Source organism: Clytia hemisphaerica, unplaced genomic scaffold (genome assembly GCF_902728285.1).
Source record: "Clytia hemisphaerica strain Z4C2 unplaced genomic scaffold, Clytia hemisphaerica genome assembly, whole genome shotgun sequence".
Classification (NCBI taxonomy): Eukaryota; Metazoa; Cnidaria; class Hydrozoa; order Leptothecata; family Clytiidae; genus Clytia; species Clytia hemisphaerica.
The window spans coordinates 807,985-821,187 of record NW_027103430.1 but is presented as its reverse complement, the minus strand read 5'-3'; the positions used below and the strand labels follow the sequence as shown (position 1 = coordinate 821,187).

The 13,203-nt window shown below is 35.3% G+C and overlaps 1 protein-coding gene across 1 annotated transcript; it reads left to right on the top strand.

The window, feature by feature from the left end:
* The first annotated feature begins 144 nt into the window (after positions 1–144).
* Positions 145–11,449, top strand: LOC136798011 (leukocyte receptor cluster member 1-like). Its single transcript, XM_067054602.1, has 8 exons — positions 145–235; positions 5,632–5,731; positions 6,170–6,283; positions 6,607–6,736; positions 7,372–7,441; positions 7,844–7,976; positions 8,378–8,526; positions 10,432–11,449. The coding sequence occupies exons 1-8, from the start codon at positions 213–215 to the stop codon at positions 10,505–10,507; spliced, it is 795 nt and encodes a 264-aa protein (XP_066910703.1). The 5' UTR covers positions 145–212; the 3' UTR covers positions 10,508–11,449.
* Positions 11,450–13,203: the final 1,754 nt, after the last annotated feature.

Here is a 13,203-nt window from a genome sequence, read left to right as displayed (position 1 = left end):
AATTCGTCAAGCTGGCCAGGTATTCCAAATATTGTTTTCTCTCTAGATATCGGTTTTCGTGTGGTTTGCCAATTTGGTAAAGAAAGCAAACCATACCAATATCGGTGAAATAAACAAAGAAGCACTTTCGATTTTCCAGACGGACACAAACACAGCACAGCACTAACAGACTAACAACTAACCACTAAAACGCTATCAATTTAATCTCCAGGATGAATATTCTACCAAAGAAAAGGTATACTTTTTTAGCTTTTGCCTTTTTGTCTTTTATACACCTTTTGCTAGACAGGCAAGATGTCATGTTCAACTTTGAATAAAATTAAAAGGCTGGCAAACGCGATATCAGTGAGGCTGGAACCTCGATTTTTGAGGATTACGATTTTACCAGTTTTTTAGCGATTTTTGCCTCGCTAACCCAAATCTCGCAACCTCTTTACCTTAAGGAAGATCGAAATTAGAGTTTTTTAGCTTTCCGAAAAAAACGCATAGCAGAAATTTTTTCATTTTCACAGGATCGATTCTCAACAACAAAATACATCCATTGGTCTTTGGGTTTGTTTCTGACATTTTTCCTTCAAAGAATATTGATCACTTTCCTTTTCCCCTTGAGCGCGCGAGAAGAAAATGATTAGCTCGCATTTTCGCGCGGGCGAATAAAGATGAGGCCGCAATCTTGCACTGAGGGTGCTACTTAGTTTCCGCCCTATTTTGCGCCCACTATAGAATGGTCCAAAAGCGGGGGTATTCTAAGTGATAAACTATGTCTTTATGTAACTGTTTATTTTCTGAGAGATACGAAAATAGTATATTGAATATTACCAACTTATTTATCTAAGTATTTTTGAGAGCAAATTTAAATATATGGTTAAATAAAAAACAAATGATAACAGTTCTATTTATTTCTCAAACCCCCGGAAAAGTTTTTTTGCCGACTTAGCTATTTTACAAATCTCGGAAAAATCTGGGAAAACAGTCAGGAACTATTGCAAATTAGGCTATGTTCGCCGATTCTGGCCTAACTTGGATACGATGGCTTATAAGCCAGAAATTGTAGCCTAATTAGGCTGGAAGGGACAAAATTCCAATTTTTGACTTGGATTTCAAAATCCACGTCAATATTTAGCATAAAATGTCCAATTCTTATTTATTTGAATAACTTCCGAATGTTTTTTGGGTAAAATTTGAGCGGACTGAGAAAATATTCAGTTTTTAAATATTATGCTGTTTCAGCAAAATTATGTTTACATGTATACAGCAGTACAGTCGAAATTATTTCAAGATTAATGTAAACAAACGTAATCCGAACTTTGCTTTAGAAACATGTTTTAACCATCTATTTTTTATCTTCATAATAAACTTGTTTTGTACACTTTTAGATTTTATGAACAACCTTGTCAGCTATAATATATAAAAAATCGTAAAAAAGACCTTCCTCAATTTAAATATTTAATCAATCTATCAAGTGTAAATTTAATATCTTAATAACATATCGTTAAGATCAGCAAAACCAAAAAACTATACTTTTAAAGCCCACGATAACAACAATATATTATGATACTAAAGTTTTTTTTCATTTTTCAGACAAAAAATGGCGCGCTGCATGTAGAACTTAAATCGGCTTAATTTGGCTATCATGGCCAAATTAAGCTAAATTTTAATAATATAATCACATCTTTTCACTCCGCTCTAAAAAGAGAAAAGTTTTTCGCTTTAAATACTCTTCTTAGTACAAGTGACAAGTCCATGTAGTAAGATTGACGCGGATTTTACTTGTTCTCAAGATATTTAAGTTTGAATATTTCATATATCCAAATTAAGCCATTAATATCCTAACTAGGATATAAATTCTAGCCTAATTAGGCGAACATCCTAGTTTGGCCATCATAGCCTAATTTGCAATAGTTCCTGACTGGTAAAGAACTCCCATAGGAATTCCGATACCTAACCCGATTGGTTAATTTCGGAACCGCTTCAAGAAAGTCATAATGGCAGATAATTTCAAAGGTTTCTGAGAGGAAATGTGTGTAATTTATCGATGTTGATGGCTTGTTGATTCTTTAAAGAAAAAAGATAACAGGTATAGCTTTTTCTAATCCTGGAATATTGAGGTTCCAGCTACACTGGATATCATCCCTCAGTTCAGGAATGCAAGACAAATTTTATTTTCAATCTGCCCTTGACCTAGAAGGGGGTCAAAAGGTAATTTAAAGTGAATAAAGAGTATGGAAAAACTAGGCTACGCCATATCTTCCTTCGTTTTGAGAGTAAAACTCCTACTCTTCGGGATATGAGCACTGCTCTTGTTTTGAATATTGAAATTCTTCGGATATATATACCAGACCCGATCAATCGAACTTGTCGAACCAATCGAACAATCAAACTAATCGAACTTCATCGAACGATTAAAGTTCGATTAAAAAAATTAGTCGAACCTAATCGAACACTCACAATTTTTTGAATTGAAGCAATAGCAGTTCGATTAGTTCGGTCAGTAAAAAGTCCGATTAGTTCGATGATATTAAATCCTCATATCTTCCCTCGCACGCGATTGCCATTTCGACAGTTCCCGGACTTAACAGCTTGGCGTTTATTGTACCCGGATATTTGTCTATCCGGAATAAAGTCCGTAGCCCCTACAGTATGTTGCGATTCCGCGCGCAGCCGAGTGGCGCGGAATACTACGCCCCAACAAAACCGCCTCTGGCGCTAAAAGGATACAGGAAAAGTATGTAATCCGTTGTCGGAAGTAATTTCCCCGAATTTGGCTTTGAAAAGAAGCTAATATACGGTGGCGGAGCAGCACAAACTTGTCGAACAAAATTGGTTTATCGAACTGATCGAACCGAAACCCATTGATCGAACTTAATCGAACACTCACAATCTTTCAAAAAATCTTAGAGTTAGATTAATTTTTTTAATGGAACTTTAATTGATATTTGGCTGCTGCACGTTCGCAATCTGTCATTTTATCTCATTTTAAGTTTTCAAGTTTTAATTGATTGTCTCGGGATCTTGAACTTGATTCAGGTAACTCTCATCCTTGTTGTTGCTGCAAATATATACATCCTGTAGATGACTGATGTTGTTTTTTCTGAAAGCTTGATTTCCTAGTGTGACTAACTGATAGGTGCACCTTGTTCGGCCCAAAATTTATCAGGTGCGCTTTTCCAGTGCGGAACTTGGTATTTCTGAATTTTTCCTCCAGTACTGCCTTGCCATCATACTCTGCAACCTGGGATAAATCACATGCGCACTGTTTTAATGAAACAATAGAGAGTTTCGAAACCTAGGCCAATCAGAGCTGTGTTTTAAGCTTTTTTATTTGAAATCTCTATTGATAAACATCTTTCGTGAAAGTTGTCTATTATGTTTAAACCTATTAATAAGCAATTCTCAGTGAGGGTTACTTTAGGTATACAAATTTTTGCGAGCAGAAACTTTTGCAAGGACTAAAAATCGTGAAATTCACGACGTCTACTTTTGCAAATTTAACAGAAAATTTTTCGTGAGCATAAACTTTCGCGAATCAAGACGTATATAAAACTGAGAATTTTCACATGAAAAAATGGCTTACTGTAGAGGGACAAATATACTTCTTGGATTGGCTTGAAACATGTTGACTTATTAGTCTTTTAGCTGGCTAAAAGTTTGAAGTTTTACAGATTTTCTATTTCGTCAAGAATCTTTTGCGAGCATAAACTTTTGCGAATGGCCCTTTCTAACATTTTTAAAGACATTTACTTTCGCGAAAAGGGCCAAAATTCGCGAAAATCGCAAAAGTTTCTCCTCAGGAAAGTATATACTAAGTGGGCGTCTACAGCAGTGCCTATAGACCAAAAGTAAGGGCTAAAAGCCTGGATCTGTCTATTTTGTAGACTAGGATAAACATGTTTATTTCTTATTTGATTTAAATTTTTGCAGCAACCTTCTCAGGTTGTCTCACTGAAAAAGAGTCATTTTTCATCTGGAGTAATCAGAGAGGAGTAAAATGGGATAACTATATGAGCTAGGAGGAACCAAAGGTGTTGATTTTGATGTTTCTAATGTGACTGTGAAAGTTTTATCTCTCATTGAGTTTTAATGACACTGGCAATTAATAAAGCAAATGCCGTACTTAACAATAATAATAATACCTAACAATCTAAACCCTCCCTTAACAATCAAAAGAGCCAAAATAACAAAAATTCAGATATTGCTGTGGTAAAACCTCTTTGTTGCAATAGGTAATTGTATGGTATATATACAATACAAATAAAACAAAATTGCTCATAACTTTTAAAGTATATGATACTACTAGTTATTTTCACATATATTATTTATAAAACACTAGAAAGAGCTACTCTATTCAAAATTTCAGCCCATGCAAACAAAATTATAACCAGTAATAAGGTCTCTATATGGGATATTTTTGCTACAGGTAGAGACAGAGGCCCTATCTAGTGTTTCTAGACAGATATCAATTTTTGATGAATTACTAGTTATACTTTCAGCAGGTTTTACAGCTTAAAGTTACCTTTTTTTCAGTAATCGTGAAATTCCCAATAATTTGTCAGTTAATTATAATCATGTTTCCATTAATACAATAATGACCGGTTGGTGAGGGCTGTACTGAGAAATATTGCCCGAGGTCAAGTAACGACCGAGCTTGCGAGGTTGTTGCGTTGAGCGAGGGCAATATTTTCAGTACAGACCGAAAAAACCGGTCATTATTGTATTTGTTAACCGTTTCCTTCAGCTTCAATTGATTTTTAGCGCTTTATCCAGGAAAAATAGCGAAATAAAGCGACAAAAACAAGCGAAAAGAGATAAAAAATTGTTATAATTTCGGACGTCAGAAATAAAAAATGAGAGAAATGATGTCAACGCATTGTTCATTTTCCTTTGAAAAAGTGACGTCACAATGAATTTTCCTAACGAAGGGCAACTCTGGACATTGTTAACCGGTTACTTTTTCGAAGCGGGCTACATGGCTTTTTGCGCAATGCAATTGGTTCTTTTCGCATGACGACGGGCCTACATTGTCCAGAGTTGCCCGTCGTTAGGAAAATTCATTGTGACGTCACTTTTTCAAAGGAAAATTAACAATGCGTTGACATCATTTCTCTCATTTTTTATTTCTGACGTCAGAAATTATAGCAATTTTTTATCTCTTTTCGCTTGTTTTTTCTGCTTTATTTTGCTATTTTTCCTGGATAAAGCGCTAAGAATCAATCAAAGTTGAAGGAAACGGTTAACAAATACAATAATGACCGGTTTTTTTCGGTCTGTACTGAAAATATTGCCCTCGGTCAACGCAACAACCTCGCAAGCTCGGTCGTTACTTGACCTCGGGCAATATTTCTCAGTACAGCCCTCACTAACCGGTCATTATTGTATTAATGTAGGCCCGTCGTCATGCGAAAAGAACCAATTGCATTGCGCAAAAAGTCGTGTAGCCCGCTTCGAAAAAGTAACCGGTTAACAACTGAATAATAATGATAATAATTTTAGTGATCTCAATCGATGAATTTGTTGTTGGTGACCTATTTAAAGTCCAAGTAAAGTCCAGGATACATTTTACAATATTATGAATGACTATTTGGCCAGTTTCAATATATATCTGTGTAACGGTACAAAATTTTCTTTCTTCAGGTGGCATGTTCGTAATCGAGATAACAAAGAGCGGGTTCGAGAAGATGAAGAGAACGCACAACTTCAAGAAAAGAAAGAACAAGAAAGAATCGCTCTTGCAGTAAGTGTACCTTCTGGCGAACTGAAAATTCACCTGGAATAGTCACCTCGCCTTACCTTTTAAGTAAAAATAGGGCTTTCACTTAATAAGCACGTTTTCATTTATCCTGAGTTTTATAGAAAATAACACTATGCTGTCATATATCCCCCAACACTGATGAAACTATGGGTGGAAAGCTATTTTTGCAAAATGTAAAATATTATTAAATCTAGTGAAATGATTATCATTTTAACACGAGTAATTGATTCAGACTTTAGTCGATAGAATTTTAAACCTCCACCTAGCCAGGAGACAGATTTTCTTTAGCTCCTTTATGTTATTTGAATGAGCCCTTTATAAAATATTCCACAACAGCTTGCTTTAGTCATAAAACAGGTCTCACAAAATATTATTGATACAGTAGTATTCCTTGTTATTTTTGTATCTTCATATCTTCAGGAGCAAGAAGCCAGAATCTCACTCTTACGGAAGCGTCAAACAGAGGCGGCAAATTTGAAATGCCCTGATGAGCATAACAAGCATCTTAATTTATTTGACATCAAAGAAAGTACGGTAAGAATTCACGTTTATTATTTTCTTATTTTCATGTTGGTTAATGACTGTTACTTAAGTTAATCTTTTCTCTATAGTTTTAATGGGGGCGTTATTCTGCACTACTAAGGTTATTGAAGGTTTTTAAAAGTTGGATCACAGTTCATTTTTTAGGGTATTGTTTTATCTCTCTAAATAATTTAGAAACTCGCAGATTAATTCCAGCAAAAAAAAAGAAATTTCGCCAATTTGATCATTTCGAAAAGTTTTTTCCCCTTGAAGAGGATGGACATTGTCACATTTAATTTTAACACAAATTTCTTTTTCATTCATGTACGATGCAGGGCAGTGACGTTCAAGAGCACAAACAAACAAACGCAGACTACATGAAAGAGAAACAAGCCGAGAAAGAAAGTGAACACAAAAAAATTGGATTGTTGACATACCTTGGTCAAACTTCTTTGGATGAAAAAAGTATAATAACATAGATTTTACGAAATTTAGGGATAAGAGCTATGTCTAGGTAAGACTACTTAAATGGGATAAACTTTCGTGGGGATTAAATTTCGCGGTTGGGCCTATCCGCGAAATTCAAAAATTTCGCGGGGACTTAATTTCGCGGGTGGCACTATTGGGTGGCAATATTTCCACGATTTTGTGGCTTTTACTGCCAAATCATGCATGTTGGTTGTTGAAATACACATTATTAGCGCTCCTTTGATGCCAGTAACCATTCAAAAAGTATTTATCTGACATTTTTTGAGTTTTGTATAGAAATATTTCGCGGATGAGGCCCTTCCAAATTTCCATTGGGACTTAATTTCGCGGATTTTCGCGGATGACACCCAAATCCGCGAAATTTAATCCCCGCGAAAGTTTATCCCATTAAAGTATGAACTTTAAGAAAACTCCTATCAGCGTTACGCTAAATAATTGACAGCATACGCAGTTTTGAATTCTTCGAAGTCTTTCCTTTCTAAACAAGTTTTGGAACGATTTATTTGTTTAAAATGAGAGGATTTGGAGGTTATCATTGAGTTCTATCGGAGGAAAATAAAAATACACATGATACTTTCAAAAGTGGCATCCACATTTCTTTCTTTTTATAGGAGAGAATAGAACACCCTGGTATCTCCAAAAATCACAAAGAAGCTCGGCAGTCAAAGAAGAACCTACTAAGTATGTCTCTTGTCTACGATTCAGTCATGGGTGCACAGTTGTCAATGTTCCGTTCGGTTCTTAGATAACCGAGCCGACTGGCTGTGTGCCCTTTGAAATAATCGAAGATTATCTAAAACTCCTTGATTAGTGGGCTATTCTCGTAAAATATTGACTCCATCTATCTTTGTACCACTGCTTAATTTCAATTTTGGGTGTTTTTGACTGATTGGATATGATTTAATCGGAGAATTTGTGTTTTCTTCGAACATCTATTTAATCCAATGGCCATTAATGTTTAATTAATAGCCATTAATGGCCTAGATTGCAAGATAATCTTGACGAGGGACCTTAAGTTGTTTGATTCAACTTTTTTCTTTTTTGAGCTTTTTTGGAATTTAGTATTTTATTTTTCGACTTTAGAGCGAAAGAAGAAACGCACGCGGGTCAAAAGATTCGCATGGACCCGATGAGCGTTGTTGAACAACATTTCAAACAGAAAGAAAGCAAACACAAGAAAAAACATAAGAAACACAAAAAATCACACAAAAAAGAAGTAAGTTTCAATTTGTCTTTGTTCTGATATTAATCCAGAGAATAGTAAAAAAACCCTTAAAGGGATGGAGCTAGGACTCCTGAGACACCTTCTTTAAGCATAATCACACAATGAAAAAGAAGACTTGAACACTTTAAAAAACAGCTTTCGTGGTGCGTTCCACCGTGTAGATAGAACATCAATAAGAAGTGATGGCCGAGCTATCAAGGCGTTTAATACCGCAAACATGTACGTCTCGGAATGAAACCCTGGTCTTTTGAAAGTCTCATTCAGCTCATTTCGTTGATAGCCCAAAACTCTAGAACGTGGATCCTTTGAAAACAATACAATAAAGACCATCACTGGGCTATCTACGTCAGCAAAGAAAAATACTGAGAATTTTTTTATCCACCTTCTCATAGAAATCTTCATCGAGCAAAACAATGGAACAGTTAAGAGCTGAACGTTTACAGAGAGAATCCAGCGAACGGAGGCGAGCGGAACAACTGCTGGATGGCTCCACGGAGGAAACAAATGAGGATGAACGGTCTCAAGGTGACCAGAAAAGAAGGTATTTCTAAAATTCAAAACTCAAAAGATCTCCAAATCCTTAATTTTCTAATTCGCCCGAAATTTCTCTTTTATAAATATAGGTATTACCGAAAGAACGATTTGGTTTTTTTAGAGAGTCCATTTCTTTGTTTTCCCATCTGTGGATTTAAAGAAATGGTTCAATATACTTCATACCATATATGGAAATTTACGAGGCACTTTCGATTTGGCAGTTAAAAAATATATCGAAACGTTTTGAAACGTTATGAAAGATATATTCCGTGTTTTTATTTTTGAAGAAAATTCCATTCCAAAATTTCCTCATTAAGAATCTTCTGTAGGCTCTCTAAACACGCTTTGTGAAACTGGCTCTTTGTGAGAACGCCTCCGCGAATATTTTCTAAACAACAGGCATTTAATTACAAAACTTACACTTTTAATTGCTTTTTGACTGTCTATTATTTGATGATTATTTAATAATTAGTAGGAAAATATTGAAGAAAAAATTTCCCGGTCATAAAATTCGTTAACGGACGAATTTTATTTATGCATAAGTAATTATTTCTTTTACTTAAGGGCTCGCTCTGACCATAGTCATTAAAAATTTGTTAAGAGTGTTAAGGGATCTGAAGATAAAACTTTTGTTTTGTTTTGTTTTGACATTTTTAACAAAAAACTGGCTTTACTTTACAAAACGAATTACAAAAAAGGCGTTATGAACTTTAAAAGGACTTTAACCCTTTAACTGTCGGCATATGCCGACATGAGCATTTTCGATTTCTTTGCCGATGTCGGGATTTGCCGACATGCGCACTTTCCATTCCTTTGCCACCAAATTTAACACTTCTACAAAGATTTTGTATTAGATGGTTTGAAATGAAAAAAGATGTTAGTTAAAAGCTTTTCTATGTTGAAAAATAACTATTCAACAATGTTCAACTCAAAATTATAGTCCTTGGCTGATACTTCATATATTATTCAGAAAATGAAGTCAAAATCGCTACCTTTTGACCATGTCGGCAAATGCCGACATCTGGCAAATAGGTCGAACCTTCTTTTTTTCCCGTGGCAAATAGGTCGAACCTTTTTTTTTCCCGCGGCAAATAGGTCGAACCTTAAAAAAAACGACGGGCAGTTAAAGGGTTAATAAAATATTATTATTACCCTCTTTTACAAAAAATGCTAAGTTTCAATGGGTAATTAAAACCTTTTTCTTTCGAAATATTTTTAAATTGTCCGTAAAGAATTGAATTATTTTAGATTTTTCGGAAAGAATTTCTAAATTGATGTATCAAAAATTATGACTCATTTTTGACCAAAAATTGGGATGAAAAATTGGTCAAAAAGTTTGATTAGAAATACACCTTATAACGCAAAAATATTTTTGAAATGTTTTTCTTTCGCCGAAAATAAGCTCCTCAAAGTTGAAATACTCTTCTTTGCAAATGTCTTCATTTTCTTCTTCATCACATTTTTTCATCGCGATTTGGCCGAACAGAAAACATAGTTTTGCTGGTTATATCAGGCAGAAATCTATATTTTGTACATGGTAAATATGAAAGAAATTCACTATGGTTAGAGCCCTAGCAATTGTTCCCACTTTATCTCAACCTTTTTCAGATTTCATTACTTTAACTTTTTTAACTACAAATGTAATTTTACCGATAAGGTATGTTTTGGGGCAGAGAACTAAAACATTCGATATTGTGTGAAATCAGGTTAACTTTATTTTTAAAATTTCTACTCTCTCTTCTGTAGCCTGAAGTCTCTTCTGCATATCGTATTGAAAATTGTGTCACCCAGGCTAACTGTCTTTTTAGAATTTTCACCCTCTTCTCTGTATATCGTATTCAGTCAGTCAATTAAAAAGTTGGGCATTGTGTGACCCAGTCTTTTAAAAATCTCGATTGTCTTTTGTTTGCAGGTACAACAGCCAATACATGCCACACATTTCTTCATCTTCATCTAAATCGAGAACAGAGCGTTGGAAACCTTATTGATGACAGCGGTGACGAAATGCTCGGTGATTTTGTAGTTAGCTTTAATTGTCGGTGATGATAGGCTCTCCAAGCGGTCAAACTGGAGCGGATTTTTCAGGGATTTTCCCATTTTTTTCGAGTTTGGTGCATTATGGGACATCTGACAGGACACATTCATGACGGCTAAATTAAGCTTCTCCAAAAAAGTCCAAAAATAGGTATGTTTATGGGGCGGAAGTACATGCAGTTTTGAAAAAACCGAAAATGAGCCCCTTACGACCGTTGAGATGATCCGATGAAAAACTTGTAGAAGGATGGGTACAGTAAACAGAAATTTTTGAATGAATTTGATGATAAGCACCACAGTGTATAATCGTCGTCAAAAGTTCAGTTCATTATATGTGCATGTACGCCATATGCGTGTCCAGGATCTGCAATAGCTGTTGAAGAAAGCTATAACCAGAACCATTAATATTCCTTGCTGTCATCGAGGGCGCGTTAGATGAAGGTGGTAAGAGATGCACATAGTTATTCTTTATCCAGAGATTATTTATGGAATATCTCATATAAAACAAACCAATATAATTGAATTGTATGTATGTTGATTGACTTGACAGTTTAATATCCACATTCGATATCAAAAAGGGGTCCGCCAGAACCCCTTGTTATTGATAGCAGAGCAGAAGATCCATATCTTAAAGGAGAGATGATAAAGGACAAAGAATGATGATGCTTATGGCGTCTAAATCCATCCAACAGGAAGGAAGACAGGAGAAACATTAAACCATCCGTTGTTTGTTCTTTACGGAGTGTTGTACGTAACTACATGCATCCCCTTAATATTTATAATGGCTTCCTGTTGCTTGTGGTAGGGTTATAAATAACCATTTTGTTGTTGGAATATTTTTTCTATCTCTTTCTTATTTTCAGGATGAAATAAATTCTTTTGGCTCGATTATCAAACTTCTTTAACGTCACAGATTTATTTCGCAATTTTATTTGTCTTTCGCGAAGTGACCGTAGTGCAGTGGTAAAGCATCCGGCTACTGTTGTGGGTTCAACCCCAGCCGGGTCATACCAAAGATTTCCAAAATGGTACGTGATGCCTCTCTGCTTGATGCTCAGCAATTTATAGAAGGATCAAGGGTAAGTGGAGCAATCCAAGGAGAAAGACTGGCGCCCTTCCCCTACCTTGAGGTAGATAGCTATCGAAAGAGTCACTGTGGATTGAACTGGAGACTTCTTTTTAACGTTTCTTTTGACAAAATGAGGTAAAACCTCTAAACTTTTCCTGATTTAGTAAAAACCACCCTATGATTGGCAAACTCGTCATTTTGTGCTTCTATGATCCTACCTGGGACTCGCAAAAAGTACATCCCGTACCTCTGGCACAAATTTATGTCTTCATTTCCCAAAAATTGCGGTTTCTATAGTCCATCATTATTTTTGAAGGGTAAAAGAAAAAAACGTGAGAAATAAATTTTGCTTATGAACTATCTTGCTGAGGGGGGGGGTCAACATTTGTAATACCAACCCATAGCCCAAAAACCTGACTTTTGACCTTTTGAGCTAAGTTAACACCACCACCCCAAAATTGGTATCGATACCAACTTGAAAATCATAATTTTCAGAAAAAGGGGGGACCCACTCCCTTGTTTTGGTATCGATACCAGCTTGAAAATCATAATTTTCAGAAAAAGTGGGGACTCACCCCCTTAACTTGCTATCGATACCAACATGACTTTTTGAATTTGACAAAATATCATGGGACCCACCCCCTAATTTAGTACCAATACCAATCTGACAAATTTGAGTTTAATGCTGTTTAAAGGGGACCCACCCCCTCCCACACAAACAGGGTACTAAGAGAAACTTTAAAAAACTAATTTTTGAAAAACTCTTTCTTCTACACAACACATAAATGTCATATGCTAAAATAGAAAATGACTGAGAACTGACAATATAATAAAAACAAACCCAATGCGAAGCTAGCAAAATCTGAATCAATATTATCTGAATATAATTGATGTGCAAAAACTAGGAGAGCTATTATTAGTACATAATTTTAGAACAGAATAGATTCACTCATTACCAAATGCTATCACAGAAAAAATGTTTTTTCTTCGGGCTTGATCAAAAATAAAACTTGAAAATATCGAACAAGTCCAAAATAAACAAACTTCAAAGTCATTTATACTTATTACTCATTTACAGTCATTATACTCAAAAGCTAAAACAAATCCAATTGAAACCTGTTTGGACTGATATGTACCCCGGGGTATTTTCTAGCTATAATAAGGGAAAAAACTAGGAAAGTTTTGCTGTCATTTTGACATGAATACCAACTTTCTGAATCATATTATTTAAAAAAAGGGGTACCCACCCCCTATTTTGGTATCAATACCAACTGAGGATAACTCTTTTTTTCTAAAAAAGGGGGACCCACCCCCATCAATACCAACTTGACTTTTCAGACTTTTAAAGGAAAAAAAGACACCACCACCCGGCTATGGGTCTGGTATCTGGATGTTGACCCCCCCCTGCTTGCTGTACTGTAAGGGAAATTCAGTATCAAAGAAGTAAATAACATTTTTTAAATTACCCCCTTTGTAATCTTTTTGTCCCTCACTGTTAAAATCGAAGGAGATAACAAGGAAAATAATATAGCAGTCGTAAAATTCTAAAATATTGGCAAATAGGGAACTGTTCTTTCCTTG